This window comes from Haliotis asinina, chromosome 5 (genome assembly GCF_037392515.1).
Source record: "Haliotis asinina isolate JCU_RB_2024 chromosome 5, JCU_Hal_asi_v2, whole genome shotgun sequence".
Classification (NCBI taxonomy): Eukaryota; Metazoa; Mollusca; class Gastropoda; order Lepetellida; family Haliotidae; genus Haliotis; species Haliotis asinina.
Genome location: NC_090284.1, coordinates 412,791 through 436,336, shown reverse-complemented (window position 1 = coordinate 436,336; position 23,546 = coordinate 412,791). Strand labels below are relative to the sequence as shown.

The 23,546-nt window shown below is 39.3% G+C and overlaps 2 protein-coding genes across 2 annotated transcripts in view; one reads left to right on the top strand and one right to left on the bottom strand.

Annotated features, from left to right (window-relative positions):
- LOC137284679 (transient receptor potential cation channel subfamily M member-like 2) overlaps positions 1 to 13,711 on the top strand; it is a 99,505-nt gene extending 85,794 nt beyond the window's left edge. The window contains exons 26-27 of the mRNA XM_067816587.1: positions 12,197 to 12,322; positions 13,381 to 13,711. Of these exons, the coding sequence (XP_067672688.1) occupies positions 12,197 to 12,322; positions 13,381 to 13,621 (367 nt within the window). The 3' untranslated portion in view covers positions 13,622 to 13,711. The remainder of the gene's footprint in view (positions 1 to 12,196; positions 12,323 to 13,380) is intronic.
- Positions 13,712 to 19,200: 5,489 nt separating this feature from the next.
- Positions 19,201 to 23,546, bottom strand: part of LOC137284680 (alpha-L-fucosidase-like) — a 53,003-nt gene continuing 48,657 nt past the window's right edge. Inside the window, exons 7-8 of the mRNA XM_067816588.1 lie at positions 20,280 to 20,450; positions 19,201 to 19,942 (exon numbers count right to left, since the gene is read on the bottom strand). Of these exons, the coding sequence (XP_067672689.1) occupies positions 19,687 to 19,942; positions 20,280 to 20,450 (427 nt within the window). The 3' untranslated portion in view covers positions 19,201 to 19,686. The remainder of the gene's footprint in view (positions 19,943 to 20,279; positions 20,451 to 23,546) is intronic.

Here is a 23,546-nt window from a genome sequence, read left to right as displayed (position 1 = left end):
ACTCCTTGTACACTGGGATACAGGGATCTACAATTTTCAGAACCACCATGTACACACTGGCCATTTGTGAAAGCTAATAGGGGCTGGGAGTCCACCCAAATAATGACAAACATGTTTCGTGATCCACAATTACTTTAAGTTTATTCAAATATACTGAAAGGCCACAGGCCTATAGTAGAAGCAATCAACTTCAAAACTTTAGATAAAAATCATTGTAAGTACAGCATACAGATACAACATGCCATAGCATATCGTATTCAGCACATCACATGTTATGTAATTAGTTATGACAAATGGGTACCTACATGTAACTAATATTATGTTCTAACATATATTCAGCTCTGAATTTCATTGCATAATACACAAACATTGCCAGGTTTTGAAGTATAATTTTGTTTCTATTACTCAATAGCGCAACAAATTTGTGTTGGTTTGCATGCACACTGTAGTATTTGTTGATATAAAGATTTCTCAATCGAGTATACACCGGGCATATTAAAAGAAAATGATATTCATCTTCAATGGCACACTGATCACAAAGCTTACAAATCCTATTCTCTCTATCATTCGCTCTAAATCTTCCTCTCTCAATATATAAATTGTGCGAGGAACATCTAAATCTACTTAACGCCGTTCTAAACTTTTTGACATTAATAACTGACAGATACATTTCCTGGTCTAGATTATATTTAATCATTCTATAGTAAAGACATTTGCTCGAAAGAGACATGTTTTCAAACCATTCTTGCAAATACATATCTTTTAGTCTTCTCGTTAATTCTGAAATAAACAAGTTCTTAAAATCGACATATTGATTGTTCAAAGCCTTTTGAGAATAGAAATTTTCTAATTGCAGTAACCCAGTTAGTGTGGCCGTTTCTATCAAGTAATTAATTTAGCTTTAATAATTAAATCAAATCATGATAGGCAGTGGTCATACAAAATGTCATCAGACATAAGAAGGATGGATGGCCTTCCCTTGCCCAGAACAGATTCTCCCACAGTCACTGATTTGGGTGGACAAATTACTAATTTTCCCTGTCCTGACTCATGCTTATTTTGCTTCTCATGCTTATTATTCTTATCTCCTTCTTCTATTCGAATGATAGTGGAACATTTGAATCTTTTGTAGTTCCCTTGAAGAATGTCAAAGTTCACTCACCCACGAGTTGCCTCCCTTGAACCCCTTTCCCACCAAAACAGTCATGTGAGTCATGCTTGTCACTCTCGCCGTCATTGCCCAAGCAGATAGTTGGGCAAGCTCTGGAGGCCCTTATTCAGCACCATATCTTTTTTATATTCAGATTCTCTATCCAAAGTAAGCTGTGTATGTTTTTTGGCTACTTTTGGCTTTCACTTTATGTCAAAGTGAGAAGAAATACTCCAGTTTCAGAGGTGGGAAGAGTTTCTTTTGTCGCTCAGTTGGAACTTACCTTTGTATACATCCAACCATTGTTGACAGTTGTACAGGAAAGGCTGGGGTTGGAAGAGTCCAGTTGCTCTGAACCCCTTCTTCAAAATCTTGATGCTCTGGAACGTCTCCCAGAGTGGCTCCTGCTGTTTCCAACTCATCCTCGATATCTCCAGGGTCTACGTTCCGAAAAGTCTCCACTATACCCTGGATGCATCTACGGCTCAGCCCGAGAAATTTATTACCTCCCTTGGCTGGCTTTTTATCCAATCAGGTGTCTACGCTGGGAATTTGAGCGAACCAATCACAACTCACTTTCGCTTTTTAAATTCTCTAACCGATTAAATTTGGCAAACAAACCATGCGTAGGTTCTCTGAAAGTATTAGATGGATTTCTTGCATATGTTTTAAAAAAATGTTTCGGACCTATAAAGTTGCATGTATGATTTCCCCAAATTGTGAGTCGCACGGTGAGCAAACCTTCGCAGTTGCAACTGCTACCTTTGTTGACACTGGCAAATTCGGTTATAACGGCGACCACTCTGATTGGCTACTGTGAGAAAGCAGAGTCAGCAAAGGGAGGTAATAAAATTATCGGGCCGACCCGTAGATGCGTCCAGGGTATAGTGGAGACTTTTCGGAACGTATACCCTGGAGATATCGAGGATGAGTTGGAAACAGCAGGAGCCACTCTGGGAGACGTTCCAGAGCATCAAGATTTTGAAGAAGGGGTTCAGAGCAACTGGACTCTTCCAACCCCAGCCTTTCCTGTACAACCGTCAACAGTGGTTGGATGTATACAAAGGTACTGTGAAAATCGGGGAATATTGGAGGAAGACTATGTCTCACAAGTACTGCAAGAAGGTTGCAGAGCACAGCTGAAGGCTACACCACCGCTGACAGTCCAAGCAGACAACTTGCCAGTGGCATTCTGCATAAACCAGCAGGGATCAATGAGATCACCAAGCCTGCTTCACCTCACCTTCCAGTTGTTCGACTATTACCGCAAGTCTTTTGAAGGTTAAACAGACCCAAGTGCTACAGCTGTCTTTGGTCACGCTCTACTGGCCAGCGATAGTCTGGTTTTCAGATCTAGTACATGAACTCAAGAGTCCAATCCTGAAACTACTAGATCGGCCGAACCTGCACATACATTTGCACGCTAAAAGGAAGCTCACGGAATCCTGCTATTGCAATTTGTATGGGTCATGTCAAGACTTGCTTGAACAAAAGAGGATACTCTGAGAGAGCAGCAATAACAGTAACCCTAGCTCAGTGCAGAATAACTCGCAACTTGTACGATGACAATTGGCAGAGATTTTAAGAATATACAGTGCGGAAAGGTTTGCAGTTTCAGCAATGAAACTGATTCATCCTCAAGTGGAAAAATATCTGTCACCTTAGATATACAGTATCTACGTACCTGCAGCTATCAGTACAGCCATCACGATGAAAACAGATCTAGATATCAAATTGACGAAAGGGCTAGAACTACTTGCTCTAATACACTCCTTCAAGCTGAAAGACCTGCAGAAGAAATTTCACAGCACCAGCCTGGGATCAGGACATATAGAACTTTGATGGGACACCATTGCAAAGAATCAGTTAAACGGCCAACCAGACAGACAGAGGACACCCAAGACTTACCTTTGGGTTTTGTCAGACCTCTAAATATATAGATCTTCAAAAGACAAAAACAAGAGAAAGAAAATGGTATCTTTCCATAAACAGATCTACCGATCGACAGACTGCTTAAAACAACACATTTTATGGTTGGTTGCATATGGCTTAATTAAGCTGTACCCTTAATAATAATGGTATTTGCCCAGGTAAAAAGATGACATTAGGCATTAACTGTAGTTATATTAGTGCATGTAATAAATTATGATTTTTAAATTAAGACATATTGCAACTCTTGGTTTTGGTTATATTTGGTATAAGCAAGAAATAAATGTCTCTTATCTGCCTGTCATTAAATAAGGACTCATTGATCATGCTTTCAAGTTTATTGGAAGACAGTTGTCCAATTTTACTAAGTGAAGATTGTGTGAACATATTATTGATACTTTCACTGTGCAATATTATCTCATAACATCAGTTCCTGCAATTTGTGCATAATATTTGTAAAATTCTGTCTCTCTTCAGAAAACTTAAATACAGGAAAGTATTGTAGTACTGACATAAAATGTAGAACATATCTCTCCTGTTCCAGTTATGCAGAGGATGAATTCCATTTTGTTTTAAAATGTCCTTTTTATCAAGATTTATGGAAAGTGTACTTTAAACCTTGTTTTTTTTCCTTATCCTGACTCATGCTCCCTCTTCTATTCAAAGTTCCAGTGGAAACTTGAAATCCCTTTAAGTTCCCTTCTTCAAAAGAGGACATAAAACCACACACACCCATGAGTGCCCTACCTTTGCTCCATATTTTGCCGCCAATATTGGTCACATGACCAGCAATGTTTGTCACTCTCTACTTCTTCACCCAACAGGACTTGGTGTCCCTAGACAGCACTTTTCTCTTCTTTATTTCAGTCTTTAATTCAAATTTCGCTGTATATGGTTTTTGGTCTGTATATTTAATTGTATGATGTAAAAATATTGTGTGTAAATTACATATTTATACGTGTTTGCAACTTGTAATAATGGTTCATACTTTGTTTACATTTTGATGAAAACTTATTTCACCGGTAGATACCCGCTGTCACTGTCCAGTCCTCATCGACTATGTCTGTCTTGCACTAATCTCAGTGCTTCTGATGTCCACTGTGATCTTTGTCGACATTCATCGTCTGAAGAATTTAATCAATATTTATTTGCTATTCTTAGATGTGCAAGGGTCAAGGTAAGACGGTATCCATTAGTTATGTCGGGTAAGGCAAATGATTGCTACAACTTATGTTTGTAATTGTAGTCAGATGTCGGGCGTGTCTCAGGTGCATGACTCTGATTTGGTGATGGATGATGCATCGTCTCAGAAGAGATCACATTGAGGGAATCATCTGTGTCACAGAGTAAGCGATCTAAATCGTCTTTGTCTTCATCATATACTACAAAGGCTCATTCCATCCCGCAGAATATTGTGCCTCCAGTTGAAGCAGCAATACTTGATGAACCTCTTATACTTCTACCAGAAGAACCTGTCCCCAACAGATCGCAAACCTGCCACAAATGCAAGGACTGCAACTGCAACTGTTACGCATCATAAATCACCGGATGATACGCCACAGTCAACTTTGACAAAGAATGGCAGCTGTGCCAATACAGCACACCTACATCGAAAGTCAGAAGAGGCATCAGTGTTCTCAGAAGAATACTCACCTCCGTGAATGTCTACACGTTCAGAGCAGGAATTTGATCACGGATTCTTCATGGAACAGTTCACATAACGCATGATGTCTTTAGTGATGTGATGTGATGTGACATAGTTTGTGGTGTGGTGTGGTGTGGTGTGGTGTGGTGTGGTGTGGTGTGAACATGAGTTCACTGAAGACTCATTACCAAAGGCAAAATACAATTCAAATTGGGGACTTACTGTCAAAAATAAAACTCTCCTCAGAACCACCTGGAAAGGAAGGCTTTGGTGCAATGGACACAAAAGCATTTGGAAACCTGCAACCTGATTTTTAGACTGGAGTTTGTAACATGCCATAATGAAATGGCTTCTTACAATATGCTTAAACAGGATCAGAACTACTGGTAGTCTTAGAGTCAGGGGACAATAGAAACTTCTCAAGTGCAAACACCATTTTGCTGGTTTCACAATTTATATTCTGCAGAAATGCAAAAATGTGAAATACATTTCCCAACAGGTCTCAAATGTCAGATGAATTCTATCCAAGATGAGCCCCCATTTTTGTTATTGTTAATAATCTGCCATGACAAAAGGTATAAGAAATCCCCTATGAATCAGCAAAATATAACACAGACAAGTCTAAAATCTCAATATTATGTTTTGAGCAGACAAGATATAGTACAATGCCTATAGTACATTACAGTTTCTGAGGATACAGTTTATCATGCCTCTCAACTGTATTTTGATTTCAAACAATCTTTGCAGCAATATTCCAGCTGGAATATCCCAAGCACTAATGTCTCCATTGAAACTCCGAGATTGGCAGTGGTTGCTAGGTCTGCTAAGCTCAGCCCAGGCCATGACACACATGGGGAGGTTACATTTACAGCCACTTCAATGGTGTGTGAATCTGCATTTGACCAGCCAGAGCCCGATGCAGTTATAGGAGAATCTGAAACCATATCTTCTATAGTGGACTTATGAATCAAACGTCTACGCAGGAACGTATTTATCAGAGCCGGACTGCAACACTCATCTCTATGTGGACAAGGCCCTTCAAGGATGGGGGGGCTCACTTTCACAACAAAGTGGCAGAAGGGACATGGTCAAATCAGGATTGTTGATTGCACATTTCCAACAGAATGGATGCAGCACCAAGCAGCATTTCAGCTCATTGCTGAGGTGACAGGATCTCCACTCAAAGATCTTTTTGCCACCCAGTTCAACTATCAGATAAGAACGTTTGTTTCTCCAGTTCCAAATGTTCAAGCATGGGCAACAGATGCCCTCAACATATCCTTGGAAGGTCTGCATGCATACACACTTCCACCACTGGTATTAATAGCTCAAATGCTAGCATAAATCAAACAAACAACAACATTTCAAGTGACTGTGAGTGTGCCTTATTGGAGAGCGAGACTGGTTCCCTTATTCATTCAAGAACTCATTCATGAGCATCAAAAACTGTTACTTTTGTACTACGGGTAATTTACACGCAGTTTATATGATGACAAATGCAAATGATTTGAAGCACAGGCAAATTGCAGAGGATTTATTGCATCAAAAGCTTCTCAGCCTCAAACAACGGACAACTTTTGTCATCTGTCTATGAAGTCAGACATCAAACTAAGTGCCTTGCATTACTGTGCTCATTCAAATTGCAGGATCAACAACAGAAATTCAAAGCCCTGGTTTGGGATCTCAATGTTGTTCTGCAACACCTCACTAGTGAGGAATACGAACCATATAATCAGACAGCCTTTGATCGTTTGACACAAAAAACAATATTTTTACTTGTCCTAGCCATGGCAGCTAGGATGTCAGAAATTCATGCATTGGATTTTGTGTGAACTTGGTTCGACTCCACATATCATGACATGGTACACCTAGGATTACTTTGGGATTTGATTGCTAAAATCAGCTGCCAGGACAACCTGATAGACAATTTCACATCCCGGAATTATCTGCAGTGCTCAGACCATGATACTCAGGACTTATCTCTGTGTCCAGTTAGAGCTCTCAAGATTTACTTAAAATGGACACAGACAAGTAGGTGGAAAGGACAAGGTATGATAAGGGTGGTTTTTGGCCCACTAACAAAATTGGCTGAAAACATGTTATTTGTTTAGAGACAAGTTAGCTTTGCATAAAAATGCTATAGTTTATATGTTCTGAGGTGTAATTTTTCTGCAGAGGGGCCCAAAATGGGTTTTATCAGTCCCCATGAAAAATAACAACAAGTCTGAAATATCATTGTGCCATAATGGTTTATTTACAACTTTTACTTTATTTACATACATATTACAGCAGTTTTACGACAGGTAGTCATGCTGAAAAACATGTCAATGTCAGTAATAATGTTTTAACTTCAAGGGGCCCAATTAGGGTTGCAAAACATTGTTAATTCAATTACTTGCCAATTGTGTCCCCAAAACTCAGTCATTATTCACAGCAATCTTTGCAAATGTAATCCATGGGTCAATTTTACAACATGTAAGCATCATAACAATCATGCTGCACTAAGAATCACAGGGGCCTGTTTTGGGGGAAGCTACATTTTGGGCACAGCTTCATTCTAATAAGTAAGTAGAGTCAGCATTTACCGCCAGTTTTAGCAAATATACAGTTACCATCTCAATCATCATATATTATTGCAATAGCCAACCATTTGGCACTAAAAATCACAGGTCTTGACCTCAAAGGGGCCCATTTCGTGTGAAATTTCATTGTCAGTATAGGTTCATATTAACACCATGCACATGTTAAAGTCAGTATTCAAAAGACTTCACAGAGTAATTATTCACAACTTATCCACTTTAAAGATATAAAACATACATTATTACTCTTCATTCACACAGTCATCAATCTCAGTATCTGATTCACACTCAAGAACTGCAGTATTCAAAAGTGTATGAACCTAAAGTAGATCAAAATGTATAAAATATGAATTTAAAATATTGGGAACAAAATATTTGGGCAACTAGATCGACTTGAAAAGGTGAATGGTCAGTGTCTTAAGAAAAGATTTACATGATGTTAACTAAAGCTTGTTTCACCAGTGTTGTAACATAGATTACCAAACTTAAGAAAAACAATTACAATATTTGGATTTGATGTGAAACAGTTTCGTTAAACAATGTAGGCTTGATAAACAGACTTTGAAAAAAAAGAAAGAAAAGTTACATGGATTTGAACCTGCATGTCTGATAACAAAAGAAACCTACAGTCCACTATTGCAACCATTAGGCTACATATTCCTTTGCCTCCCAGTGTGAATTTAAGCTTATATATTACACTTTACAACTATGTATGACTTGACATCTGCTTGTGTTCATCACCTGCTAGACCTTGATACAATGTTCTTATTCTAGCTAAAACATCCTTTTCATACTGTTAAGTGTAGTCATTTTGGTTAAATGAAATCTAATATGTCATTGGAAACAACAAGGTACATAAGTTCTTGGAAAATGCATATGTTTATATGTATACATGGCAATCCTGTTGAATGACAGTGTCATTTTGACAGTGACAGGTGACTCAAAGGTGTCTGATACACAGATGATAGAAAAACTATGATCAAATTCTTACATAATAACAAAGATGTTCACCTTTACAGTACTGCTTGATCATATTTTGAAAATCTTCAGACATCTTTTTACTTTTCTAGCAGAGACCATCAACCAAACACCAATGTTTACCTCTCATAAATCTGCCTTGTGAGTGCCTAATATGATATTGAAAATTTTAATAACGATGTTTGATACGTGTATTTTAGAGCACAAAACCATTCAAAATATAGTGTATCATGGCACAGATGTGTAAATGTGATGGATTGTTTTTAAAGATGTTCCTTTAAAGGCGCTAAAATTACTTCATCCTAATCACATGACTTCACTTCACTAAATTGATATTTTATACTTATATTTTATACTCATGCGCTCAACCCTCCCAGCCTCCCCTTCATATCACTTGAATTTCCCTGCAAATCCTTGTGTTTGGGCTGTGAAAATTAAAGAGAGAGTGACAAATATGGCTGATCTTGTGACCAATATTGGCCTCAAAATATGGAGCAAAGGTAGGGTACTCATGGGTGAGTATGATTTTATGTCGTCCTTTGATGAAGGAAACTTCCAGGGATTTCAAGTTTCCACGGGAACCTCGAAAAGAAGAGGCAGACAAGCAAATAAGCATGAGACAGGATAAGTATATAGTATCAATTTTATTCAGACAAGAGTCATCAGAAGATGACATGCCCCCAGCCCCTACATATTTGAAAGGACAAAACAGATACTTAATTGTTTTTAGACTAAGTTTGAATCGTTTCCATGGAAATCATGAAAAATATAAATGCCATATATCTGTGAACAGCAAAAGGCACCACTTCAAGATCTGTCTCATATATCTGCCAAGATCTGCTGAAAGGTATGAAATGGTTTTCGATTTGTGCTCTGGAAACCAAACCTATCCTTCCATTTTGAGACTAAGTACGAAATGTTTCCATGGAAACAGAAAATGAGAAATCACAAAATCTGTAAATTGCAAAAGGCACCAATTTAGTTTCTGACTGATATATCTATCAAGTTTTGCAGAAAAATATTGAACGGTTTTTTAGTTGTGCTCCAGAAACAAAGCCCATACCTCAGAGTCAGAATTGTTTCAATAGAAACCAGGAAAAATAAAAATGCCAAAACATTGTAAATAGCAAAAGGCACCACTTGGTGGTCTGCCTCAAATATCTGCCAAGTTTTGCTGTGAGATATTAAATAGTTTTCGAGTTGTGCTCTGGAAACGAAGCCAATTCATCCATTTTGACAATCAGAGGTCAGAATCGTTTCTAAAATCTGTAAATAGCAAAAGGCACCACTGTAGGGTCTCCCTTACATATCTGCCAAGTTTTGCTGAAAGATATTTAGAAGTTTTGGAGTTGTGCTCTGGAAACGAAGCCCATGCCTCCATTTTGAGACAAAGTCTGAAATGTTTCCATGGAAACTGAGAAAATAATAAATCACAAAAACCTGTAAATAGCAAAAGGCACCACTTCAGGTTCTGATTGATATATCTACCAAGTTTTGCAGAAAAATATTGAACGTTTTTTTAGTTCTGCACCGGAAACGAAGCTCATCCCACCATTAGACACACACCAAAATGTTCCATAGAAAAACAAACAAAATAGAAATGCCAAAATTCTATAAATAGCAAAAGGCACAACCATAGTTTCAGATTATTATATCTGTCAAGTTTGCACTAAAACTATTGAACGCTCTCTGAGTTATGCTCCGTAAACAAAATGATTAAGGACGGACGGACAGACAGACAGACAGATGACGTGTCAACTGTGTCCCTGGGGGATAAAAATTACATACTGGAAAAAGCCATCAGTTTTCAAACTTGTCCAGCTCTTGAGAACCTAAAATGTTAAGCAGCTCTGTAAGCAGCACCCTAGTCTGGGTAAATTCCTATTTAAGGCTACAAACTTAAGACTAAATAAACTGTAAAATGTGTTTGTATGTTCTCCTTATGCATATGTATTGTAACAAACCAACCACCTTATCTGTACTAAGAATGTGTACTTTCATGTTCATCACCAGGTGACCAAAAGAATTGAATTGAACTGATTCTGGTATTGTTGGGTCAGTAAAAGGAGAAGGGCCTAGGAGATAGAAGTGTGTGTTACTATAGTCAGCAGTGACTCTAGGACAGCTGATTAACTAAATAGGGGTGGACAACATGGCTCAGCTAATTAGTGTACTCACTGAGTCTGTCTCATGGGAGTGAATCAGAAATTTCAAGCTCCTGTTCATCCCCTTGTGAGCAGAGATGACCAATAGTAGAAGTCTCAAGAACAGCAATATCATTTTGGATGACAGTCATTATACTGAGGGCCTCAGACAAAGCAGCAGGACTAGAACCCCCAAGAGCTTCCAATTCATACAAAGTCGGAGCACTGGTGGCCACGCTCGCTCTACATGGAAACTGCTGAATATCATCAATAATGGTGAGCTTCTTTTTGAAGTGGGACACGGTATTTGCCACCACTGCCTCAAAGGCATTTCCACTGAAGATGTCTCCGGCATTCACCAGTTTGGGCCACTCTGTCTTGGAAATCTCACTCTTTATCACATTGACATTTTGATAACCTTCACTCTGGAGAGTTTGTTTGAGAGTCCATGCACATCATCTAGACATGAGCGCATGAGTAATTAAGACTCTCTAAGAGTAAATATCTTACCCGTATGTTAGCAGTAGAAACTCACCTATAGAAACGATCACGATTTTTATGTTGTACTGTCTTCTTTAATTACATTGTTTCAGTTACACTGTGCGAGTTTTAAGTTCATATCTGTGAAAATCTACTACTTTTACTGTCCTTCGATGGCAGGATTTTACATTCTCAATTTATTAATTATAATATTGATATAAATTCAAATGTTCTCGTCACGATATGGCTGCAATATGACGCTAAATATTAACTCACTTAACTCACTCACCTAATCTATGGGTTGCTTATAGATAACTAGTAAGAATACTAGTATATCTAAAATCCACATGAATCTATGAGATTCACTTGTGTTAGAGGTATGACAAGATGTGGTCCCCACCAAATTGACAGCAGCAGTTGAAGAACAGGATCCAGGACTTATAGTTATGCAGTTCCCTTGGTGGGGGGGATGCAGGACATATATAGGACAGCTGATGAATCCATGAAGGGGTCTGACCCATCACTGTTTCCATCAGATCTTTAAAGCAAAATAAGCATGAGTCAAGATAAGGAAAAATATGTAATTTTTTATGTAAAATTGATATTTTATAATTATCTTGACTTGTGATGCTAATCCCTCCCAACCTCCCTGCATAAGGCAATTCGGGTTTCCCAGGAATCCCGGGTGCTAATTCTTGATCAAGACAGAGTGACAAGCATGGCAAGTCACATGACTGTTTTGTCAAGAAAGGGTTCAAGGGAGACAACTCATGCGTGAGTGAACTTTTTCATCTTCTTTAAGGGAACTACAAAGGATTCAAGTGTTCCACTATCATTCACATAGAAGCAGATCAGCATAATAAGCATGAGTCAGGATAAGTATAAAATATTAATTCTACTTTTAAAAGTTGCAGGCTAGCTATTCTCAAAACGTTCGTAGCCCTACGAACTTCTTAAGCCCATTCTTAACACACTGGCTACAATCAAAGTTAAGAATTCTTAGGGTTATGAACGTTTTGAGAATAAGGGCCTAGATCTCTTATTATTGTCTAGCAATGAGCAATATGTCAGCGGAGAGAGAACAACCTGATACTGTTACAAATCTGACTTGCTTTGGGGTGCATTTTACTTTGGTACAATGACACACAGTGGTCAAGGCTGACTACCCTTCTCATATGAGCCTAGAATGTTGGGGGGAAAGCTCACACCTCATGGTCTGTGTGTATAGGACTAGATTGAGCAACATCTCAATCTCATGTTTAGTTCTGTGTGATATGTTTGGGTGTTTCAGAATAGAGAATGTGATGCATGAGCTGGAACTGATCAGGGAGACGGTGTCGCAGCCTGGTGCCCGGTCACTCTCTGAGGAGCAGAAGCAGCAGCTTGCAACCCTTGACACCATGACAGTAGCACCCAGGTAAATACAGCCTCCATTTAAGGCCTCAGTGTTTGCAATACTTCATTTTGCCAGCTGGCCATGAGGGCCTGCTGCTGCTTGCAAGTTTTAAATCTACAGGCCCTGAATGAAATCTACAGGCCCTGAATGAAATCTGCAGGCCCTGAATGAAATCTGCAGGCCCTGAATGAAATCTGCAGGCCCTGAATGAAATCTGCAGGCCCTGAATGAAATCTGCAGGCCCTGAATGAAATCTGCAGGCCCTTTTTGTTAAAGTCAACCCAATAATAACAAAACAGATTACACTAAACAGTTTTAAATTGTTTCTAAAAATTTGTTTGGTAAAGCCCATGGCACAAAGAGAAATTTTCATTTGTCAAAAACTGGTTTTGACATTCCAGTGCTGATGGCACTGAAATAATCGGTAAATTGATTGATCTTGCTTGTGTCAGCAATTATCCATGGGCTTGAGCAAACATCAAGATTCATGAAATATGGAACATCATGTTAAACTTTAGAGATTAAGTTCCGTATTCTTATGTTTGTTATATCAGGAAATAACAACCAGTGCAGTTTCCTGACTCGTAAAACTGGTATGTCAACAACATACAAAATCTACAACATGAGTTCAGATTTCGACGGTATTTAGTGTAAAATCTCAACAGCCAAAATTATCAATTAATTACTCTATTGCATAGAAAATAGTACAATCCCCGCTGAATGTATCATCATAGATCTGTAACAAACATTGTAAGGACAGACAGCTCCTACGGAGTAGCACTCGGAAAGACCACTAGGACATAAGACACCACAACATGATAGATGTTTAGCCTTTTATTCAAGTTATACCTGTGGATCAGAAACTACTCTCAGGAAAAAGGTAGTAGTCTAAAAATTCATCATCATTTTTGATAATAGTTCAAAAATGTTTTTTAGATGTATCACAGAGACAACACCATCATGGAACAATACACAGACTACAAGAAAATGTGGTCAAATTAAAACCTCTTTTTCCGGTAGATTAAATGTAACTTCACTGTTGTAGCTGTGCCTGTGGTCAATGTGTTTTGAAATTTCAGGCCTGCTACTGGTGAGACGGCATATGTGCGTCAGTGCGTGGACGACCTGTCAGAACAGGTGGGGCAGAACACGATGAAGCTGAGCCAGCTGATGCATATGGTGGAGATGTTAGTGGACAGTCAGACCCGGGGTGCAGGGGATCGGCACTCCCAGGAGGGGCACACCAGACGATCACAGGGAAGTCTGCATGGGCTGACCATCTCGGAGGTCACTCATGGGGATGAAGAGGAGGATGCTTGAATGAGATTATGACTTCCAGCATAGGAAATTCCTGCACTGGAACCCTTCATCCCTGAACCATGAAGTCACAGTCTATTTCAGCAGTCAGTCAAGACCAGTATTCATTTGCCGTATGAGTAATGGTTGGACCTATCTATATGTAGTAGCTCAGGGACAGTAATGTGGGGACTAACCAGGGTGTATACAGTCGTTGTTGAAAGTGTTTGGACTTCCTACCATGTTTGTCCTGGTGATGTGTTGTTACCTTCTGTTTGCATTTATGCAGCCTTTTCTCAGTTGGAAGCTGAAATCTTATTGCTACAGAAAGTAATGAACCTTTCCCCACAACCTGATGTTTTGTAAGTTCAGACATTAACATTAACAAGAGGTCTTGTTACTCACCAACAGTTCAGTGCCTTTACATTACTGAGAGCACCTTGTTAAGTAGCTACTTTATATGCAATGTAGAAGTTGGTATGATGAATGTACCTACACCAAAAGTGCATTTAGTTTTTAAAGAAGTTGTTTAGACATTGAATAATCTCCCTTGTTCACCTTGATATTTAACAAGTCAAATCAGTGCTACCAATATCCTTACATGCGTTAAAGTGTACACATCTGTTAAGGTTGAATGTGATTCATGGCAGAACATGTTGTGAACAGTTTTCTTCTGTGTAAAGGATTGTGTGTATATGTTGTACACTCTCCATGTTTTGTGTAATCCGTCCGCTCGCCAAGCAGTACAGCCTCCGCAGCCATGACCCCACGCTCAGATCTGAACTCAGTACAGGCATGTTTAGCATTTACAACTGTTTTTACATTGGTTTTTCATGAAAATATATGTTTGTTCAGTGTGATGTACTTAACTTGGCAGCATGGCAATTCTTGTGTATCTTTGTGTGCACAAGTACTATTGTATATACAACATATTGTAATATGTATCATAGTGTATACAAGTACTGTTGTGTATACATAATATTTCAGTATCATATTGTATGCAAGTACTTTTGTTAGTACACCATATTTTATTGTGTATCATAGTGTATACAACTACATTTGTGTATGCAAACATTTTTTTATTATGTATCACTGTGTACACAAGTACTATTGGGCATACAACATATTTTATTATGTATCATAGCGTATGCAAGTACTATTGTGTATACAACCATATTTTATCATGTATCATTGTGCATACAGTACTATTGTGTATACAACCATATTTTATCATGTATCATTGTGCATACAGTACTATTGTGTATACAACCATATTTTATCGTGTATCATTGTGCATACAGTACTATTGTGTATACAAGAGATTTTATTAAGTATTGTGGTATATACAAGTACTATGGTGTCACAAAAAACATATTTTAATTTTGAATGTTTGTTCCATGTCAGGATATGGCGACTGCCTTCACTGAAGACAAGACGGGTACATGTAGAGTCACTGTAGTCACTACTGGCATTGTACAGAGTGTTTATTTTACACATATACTGGACCAGTACTTTTAAGTTGCTTACAGGGAGATAACTTGTGTTGACGACAGGGTATCTTACAAGGTTGTGCTAAAGAAGGTTTGACTTATTTTGCTAACATTGATAATCACATGTTTTAAAGACTTCTCTGTGAACCACATCTCTTGTAGTGGCCCAGTATGCCTCAAATCAACCAGCACTGTTGTCCAGCTCTTGTGGATATTGTAACAACATGGAGTATAGTATCATGGGTTATCCATCCATCCACTTTATCCAGCACTTGTGGATATGGTAACAACATGGGCCTATGTTTTTTAAGCTCTCTTAGCACTCAGACAGTGCAATGCATTAACATTAACATACGACTATCTTAGCGCTAAAAGAGCTTCAAAAGGCCATGGAGTATAGCATCATGGGGTATCTGTCCATCCACATTATCCTGCTTTTGTGGATATGGTAACAACATGGAGTATAGCATCATGGGGTATCCTGGGAATAATCCAACAAACTGTGAGAACATCTTCAAACTTGACAACAAAACTTTTTGAGACTTGCGTGCTGATGCAGTGCTTTAGCCAGGATTTTTGTGGCCAATTGGCACTGTAACTACTAAAATGTGTGCCAATGCAGTTGAGACTTTTGACATTCCTGGTAACCATGTTATAGAAGACCTGTACAGTACATTAAATGTTGCACCAGTGGGTGATCTAGTATTGGAAAAAGTGCCATAGCATATTTTTTCTAACATATATGGCACAATGGCATTGCCTGGACGAAGCACTGCTGATGTTTTCAAGATACAATAATATATCTATATATTTTTGTTAGCCTTATTTGCATTATCTCCTGTACATCCATCCATCAGTATATTATTACATAGAAAGAAAGTGGGTAATATGTAATCATTTTAACTTTTGTTGAATAATGTTAACTAAAATGTTGCAACCGTGAAAATTCTACTAAAGAAAAAAGATATGAAAAACGTTAATAATAAGCATGACATGTCATCGCTGAATAATGTACTTGCTTGTATACTGTTGAGCGTGTTGAAACACAAAAGTGAAATGTTTTCTAAAAAGACACCAAGATAATAGGACTTAGTCATAGACAACAGTTTGCCATTTTCTGTAGAATGACACAAGTACTGTCTTAAATAGACTCTTGTTGTGTGCATTGAAACACATCACTGCATCTTGTGATAGATTTGTAACTGCATATTGTCACAAGTAGACACTTTAGTGTCATTGTGTGTTTACAGGACCGTTTGGGGCTATGTGGTAACATGTTAAAGTGGTTTTCATCATATCTGGAAAACAGAACGCAGTTCGTCCTCATTGATGGTGTCCGATCAAGTTTACATGAAGTTATTTATGGAGTTCCACAAGGGTCAGTCCGAGGACCCTTGGTGTTTACTCTTTACATGCGTATCCTTGGTGAGCTGATCAACCACCACTGCCATGCGGATGACACTCACCTTCAGAGATCATTTTTTCTTAATCAGTCCAAAACTCAGATAGCTCTTGTTTCATAGTGCATATCTGATGTGAAATCCTGGATGTCAATCAATAAGCTAAAATTGAATGATAACAAAACTGACATCTTGCTGACCGGGTCAACCATGAATTGGGCCAAGGTTAAAGTAGACTTGATCAAGATTGGTAATTCCGTGCTACCTTTCAATAAAACAGTAAAAGATTTTGGGGTCATCATGGACTCAAACCTTTCTATGGAGGACCAGGTAAATACTGTATGTCGCAGATGCTACTTCCTCATGAGGAACATTGCCAACATCTGTCACCTGTTGACATGTGATGCCATTTGGCCAGATCACTATCCTCTCACAACTGGATTACTGTAACAGTCTACTGGGTAATGTACGTCAGGATCTTCTCACCAAATTACAGCACGTTCAGAATGCAGCTGCACATACCATCACCAGAAGTGGGAAGCGTCACACATCACACCAGTCCTTGTCAAACTACACTGGCTGCTGATCAAAGCAAGGAAGGAATATAAGATCCTGTGCATCACATACCACTGCATAAATGGTTCGGCTCAAACCTACCCGTCCAACCTGGTGAAAGAGTATGTTCCATCTTGCTGTCTCAGATCAGCCAACAACTCACTGCTCAAAATTCCCACAGCCAAACTGAAAACCTTTGGACACAGACGCTTCTCGTTCACATCTGCCTTTCTCTGGAATGATCTGCCCATCTTTATTAAAAACACTGATACACTGTCTACCTTCCAGTCAAAGCTGAAAACTTTCCTCTTCCAAAAATATTACCCTGATGTCTAGACTAGCTGTCTCATCAAAAGCGCTGCAAACAATCACTTGGTGTTTGGACACTGTGCACTATAAAAGATGACTTATTACTATCATTATTATTATTATTATTGTTATCATATTAAGTCTTATTTACTCTGAATGCAAACATGCATTTTGCCACTAATTGTCCTTCAAACTATTTATAGACTTCTGTTTTTAGTGTGACATCAAGAACTGATATATTCTTAACACGCATCGTCATGGTAGGGCATGCCTTGTCAACAAGATAAAAACGATTTAGGTGAGTGACAGCTGATCAAGTGGACAAGCTGCAGTGGTTACACATTTGCATCAGTCACATCAAGTAGCAGACATTTTATATTGTTATTTATTAACAAATCTACATCATTTTTGTAGCATGGTTTATTATATGCACAAACGTTTGCTATTCTTTTTTGGAGTTGTTTCCAGTTTTATGGTACATTATAGAATCCTGACAAAGATTTTTCAAGCTATTTTGTAAAATCAATTCAATTGAACTGTGATAAGAGCACTCATGAATCAAATACACAGACATCGATCTGCTACAGTTCCTGGGTTTCACGTAGTTTGTATTCTGTAGATCTGTACAGCATTGTGTGTACTGTATATCTGTGTAGCATTGCATGTACTGCTGACTGTATCTTTACTAGTGATTGTAGGTCACGGATAAGTCAGCTTTACTCTGACATGTAATACGTTTTGTTAGGAACCATGTACACTAACTGTAGACTACAATAAACTGTGATTGAAGCATTGTCTTGCCTATGTGTCAAATAAACATACAACACTCATACCTCCACAAAATGGTTACATACATCACTACCACAACACAAAATGAAATGGGGTTTAACATTGCAATTAAAAATATTTCACTCATATGACGACGTACATGCATGTGTATGTGTGGCTCCTTGTACTAAGCTATGAATGCCGAGTGCCAGACAGAGACCAACAAGTACCATATGTTAACGTCTTCTGACATGATGCGACAGTGTTGTAAACTCCCCAAAATTTCACCCAGACAATACTTCAGGTTACTTTCGAAAGTTACAAGACCAGTTGGAAAGTTGCCAGTCAAAATTTTTCAGGATTACCAACAATATTAAGAAAGTAAATAAGAGGAAGGAAACTGTTTTAGTCATTATACTCCAAGTCAGATTCATCCAACTTCCAAGACCATCTTTATAACTTTACCTTTATAAATCTGACCATCTGGTCGCAAAACAGACTGTCTTAGACAGTCGGGCAGGTAGGAGTTTAGCAAAGCTGGATGTGGCCAGGATCATATCCACCACCTTCCTCTCTCTGGGTTGACACTCTAACCACTATACCACGGAGACGGTCTGGTTACATACATCACTACCACAACAGAATAGTGCACTGGCCATCCATTCAAGTGGCCCTGACCCAATAAATTAATTACAGTCTAATCCTCCAGTCATGGGAATGAAAGAGGTCTCCCAGGGCACAAGAACTCAGCCACTGTCTGATCCACCAGTCCCAGAACAAGAGGGAGGTCCTCAGGGCACAAGAAGTTATTCTTTGCCTGATCCACAGGTCCTAGAACAAGGGAGGTCCTCCAGGGCACAAGAAGCTAGTCATGGTTTGATCCACCTGTCCTTGGATAAGAGGGAGGTCCCCAGGGCTGATAGAGGAATGACACAGATATGTGTAGGAGAAACCACAACTATGAGGGTTTACAAGAGATCTCTTACTGTATAGTGGAGCAGCCACAAGATCACAAACTGCTGTATAGCGGTGAATGCGCAGACAGCACATATACATTACAAGTGCAAGATATAAGAACATATTTCTTCCATGGAATGACTCTTTAATATACTCATGTAAGAAGAATATAAATCAATTCATTTACTTGATTCAATTCCTGGAGATGTATATATGACTTATAAAAGTGTAATGAGTAACACAGAATGATGTGACAATCCTTGGGTTTAATAAATCAATGAAATAATCTTTTATTACACCCTGCCCTGCAACCCTAACTAAACCTAAGAAAACCCCATCCATACCCCACAAACACACCATGTCTAATAGTGTCATCATTACTACAACCTAAAAGGGTCCAAGCATCATGATGTATGAATTCATGTAAATCACAGGCAAAACTAACACTTTAATATAACATAAAAACATACTTTATCAATTTATCAAATTCATATAAAAACACACAAAAATATATTGTTGTAAATCCAAATCCTAAAAGAGTTTTACATGTATTAAAAGATTAAAAGACGAGGAAATGTGGTGAAGTCTTGAGCTGCATGGAGCCAGATGTTCAGTTTGTCAGCCCCACAATCTTGAATGTCCATCCCCATTGACAGGGTATCCTGTTGAAGGGAATATTTGGCAGCGTGATAGTGATCCCCCCTTGGGGGTTCTTGGTGTACTCAAACTCCCCTTCATACCCCAGTAAGGTGATGTTGGTGTCAGCTGATGTGATTGGGGCACCCAGGACCAACTGGGAGCTCATCGGCCACTTGAGGAGGATCGCATACACATCCAAACCAGTATCCCCTTTCTTGGCAGTGTACCTGTGGAGTATCATGGTTCATGTCACTTCTGCACTACAGCTGAAACAAAGCTCAAAAGGACAACTCACTTTAGTTTGTTATAGCTGTTGTTCATTTTAAGAACTTCAACTAGAATACACTATATGTGACGAGGACCAAACAAATAGTTTGTTACATCTGTCAGTTTGCTAGAAGTGTGTTCATTACAAAGATACCCTCCAGTAACCACAAAACAACATAGCAATTACAAACTAACCCAGTTCTATTATGTGGACTTGTAGGTATATTTGTTTACATTTACATCACATGCTGACACAGAGTGTAAAAACAAGTCAAAAAGTCATTTCCATATACTGACCACACATTGGAATTGATGGTATCATTTTGGTACTGCCAGGTGGTAGTGCCATAGATGCCCTCGCCATTGACATCCAGCCACTGTCCCATCTGCCGCAGCCTCTCCTCGTAGATGGGGGCAATCGTCCCGTAGCTGGTGGGGCCCACATTGACCAACAGGTTACCGCCACAGCTGTAGACAAGACAACATGTGTCAACTCTTGTTGAACTTAAAACACACTACAACTACTCTATGTGTGTGTGTTCATAATCCCAATATTCATAATATTATTAAAATATAAATATTTTAGACATTTAAATACTTACTTTACCATAGGTCTTATGCATATTTCCTCAAGCTTCACTTAAACGAGATCAGACAGTCGTTGATTTGCCATTCCTATGCCCTGGAACAAGAGACAGCAAGTAAATCAGGAGTCCTGCAGGATACCAAGATTATCCAAAGACCAAATGGTGAGTGGAAACAATTACCTAATGGGCAGATGGCCGGGTGAGTTGCTGAGCAACTACCAGCGGGCCAAAGGACTATAACACCTCCACGTCTTCTACAGCTAGGTCCCTGAGGTAATGACTAGCGAAGACTGATGAAGATTTCCAAAAGCCTTCCCCAACCCTGAAGATATGCGTCGACAAAAAGTTTGTGGGCGTGGGTGCAGTCTGTTAAGGAGACTTCTACGCAAACATTCGACTCGACTGTCCACCAGCGGAGATACGGATGGAGATGTAGAGGCAGCAGTATCCTGACCTGCAGATCATCCACTTGAAAGTGTGGCAGCAGGAATTGTTGAAGCGTCCGAAGCATCAAACGTCCCCTGATTATCAAATCCTGGGCTGATGTCAGAAGACCCAACAGGGACTGCCACTCCCTGAGAGACAAAGAAAGAGTGAGGCCTTGACTTGCAAACTTGAGGATCTTCATCCAAAGATCCTGAGGGACCCTGATTTGGCATGTTGGCATGAGTCAGAAACAAACCCCTATAAACGTCAACTCCTGCAATGGCACAAGATGCGACTTCTCGACATTGATGATTTACCCCAACTGCTGTAAAAGACGGGAGGAGAAGTCCAGTTGTTTGCACAGCAGCTAGGGGTCAAAGTTGTTCAGGAGCGAGTCGTCTATGTAGAGGTCAAAGACTATGCCAATCAAATGAAGAAACCAGGATATCGCAGCAGTGATCCATGTAAAAAGTCGCAGGACAGTTGAAATTCCAAACGGAAGCACCTTCCACTGGTAATGAGTGTTGTTAAACACGAACCTCAGGCAGTTCCTGTGCCAATGATGAATTGGTACATGGTGGTAGGCATCCTGGAGATCCAGACTGGCAAGCCACATCCCTGGTGCTAATTTGACCCGAAGCTGTTCCAACGAAATCATCTGGAAATGTGGCGCAAGATAAAGCCTGTTCAATTCCGCCATGTTGTGAATCATGCACATCTGGTCTGAATCATTCTTGGGTACTAAGAAGATGGGTGAGAAGAACCCTTGGGAGAGATGGGGTTGTAGCACTGTCTCTATAGTCTGTTTGTTTAACAAAATCTGTATGTTTGACGCTAGTAGAGCATGATGTTCTGGAGGATACACACATGACTGGGGTATGGATGTCAACGGTGGAGACACAGCAATTGGTAATCTTCAAGATGTTGGTAACAAACGGGTCTCCTACAGTCCATTTGATTCCATTTGAGACCAATGAATTGCTCACTAACACAAAATCTAATAATTGTAACAAAACCAAATTTTGCACAGCCACATGAAATCGACAGACCAACTCTGATGATGTGTCTCATAATTTGGGGCACCCGAATAAAAATGTTGTTTAACAAACGATCATCATTTTCTTGTCATCTTTCACTATTTTGAACGAGTGGGGCCTCTTGCTGGTAGAACAGCCAGGTGGGCAAGTTGCACATGTGAAACTGACACATGTGATTTGCTCAGCAAACAAGACATTCGTGATTGAAGTACCTGAAACAATGAGATTATCACACGACTCTAAGTCAATTATTTGCAAAGTATTTAACTTTTTTAAAAACAAAGATGAAAGGGGTAGGCCTCAATATGATTTTGCCAAGAATCGTTTACAAACTGCACGTGCTGTTGGGATGACGGCAGGGAAGTTAAAAACTATCTTGAAAAACTGTACCGATTCAACCTGCACTGACACAACTGAGGGGACCATCTCAAAACCCACACGATCTGAGAAAGTTGATTCATTTCAACAACAGCTGGTTAGAAACGCCATTAAGTCTCTTTATAAACAAAACACTTTTGTCTCGTTGCGTATTCTGAAAAAGCACATGGAGACAAATCATTCTTTGGTCATTTCAAAATATCAGTAATGGAAATTGCTTCACAAATTTCCGTTTCCGTTACTAAAAAGTAGGCTCAGAAAATAGACGTGCACTGCGCGAGAGGTCTGATATTGTGCGACTAAGAAAACAGTACTTATGCACATTTCCAAAGAAACATACAGAGGGTTGCCAGTCTGTATATTTGGATGAAACATGGGTAAATGCTTGCCATACCACAGGGACACAATGGTTCGCTAGCTCCTCTTCAGAGTCCTGTGCCAGAACATTACCACCTAGCAAGGGAGAGCGACTGATTGTGTTCTATGCTGGTTCCAAGAGTCAGGGATTCCTACCTGGCTGCTCCCTAGTCTTCAAGGCAAAATCTAAAGACAACCGAGACCATCATACTGAAATGAACGGGATGGTTTTCTTAGAATGGGCACAAAATCAATTGGTACCGGCACTGCCACCCGAAAGTCTGATTGTCATGGATAACACTCCATATCATGGTGTTCAAGTACCTAATACAAAGGCCCCAACATCTAACAGTAAGAAGGTGACATGACAGAATGGTTGCAAAACAAAGCAATATCGTATCCAGAAAAAGCAACCAAACCTGTTCTGTATGAATCATAAAGTCAACTAAGACCACACCTGTCTTTAAGGTTGATGAGTACCTTACAGAACATGGTCATTCAGTTTTGCGACTGCCACCCTATCATTGAGATTTAAACCCAATAGAACTCATTTGGGGTATCATGAAATTGGATGTTGGCAGGCAAAATGTAACATTCAAACTTCGGGATGTACAGACGATTGTTCAACAGTCAATAGACACCATCACGCAGGAAACATGGCAAAAGTGTTTTGAGAAAGTTAAGAATGAAATAGAAAGACATTATTGGGAACAAGTCACCATCAAGCCAGTCGTCATCAGGGTAGCCTCTGACGACAGCGACACCGATTCGGACAACAG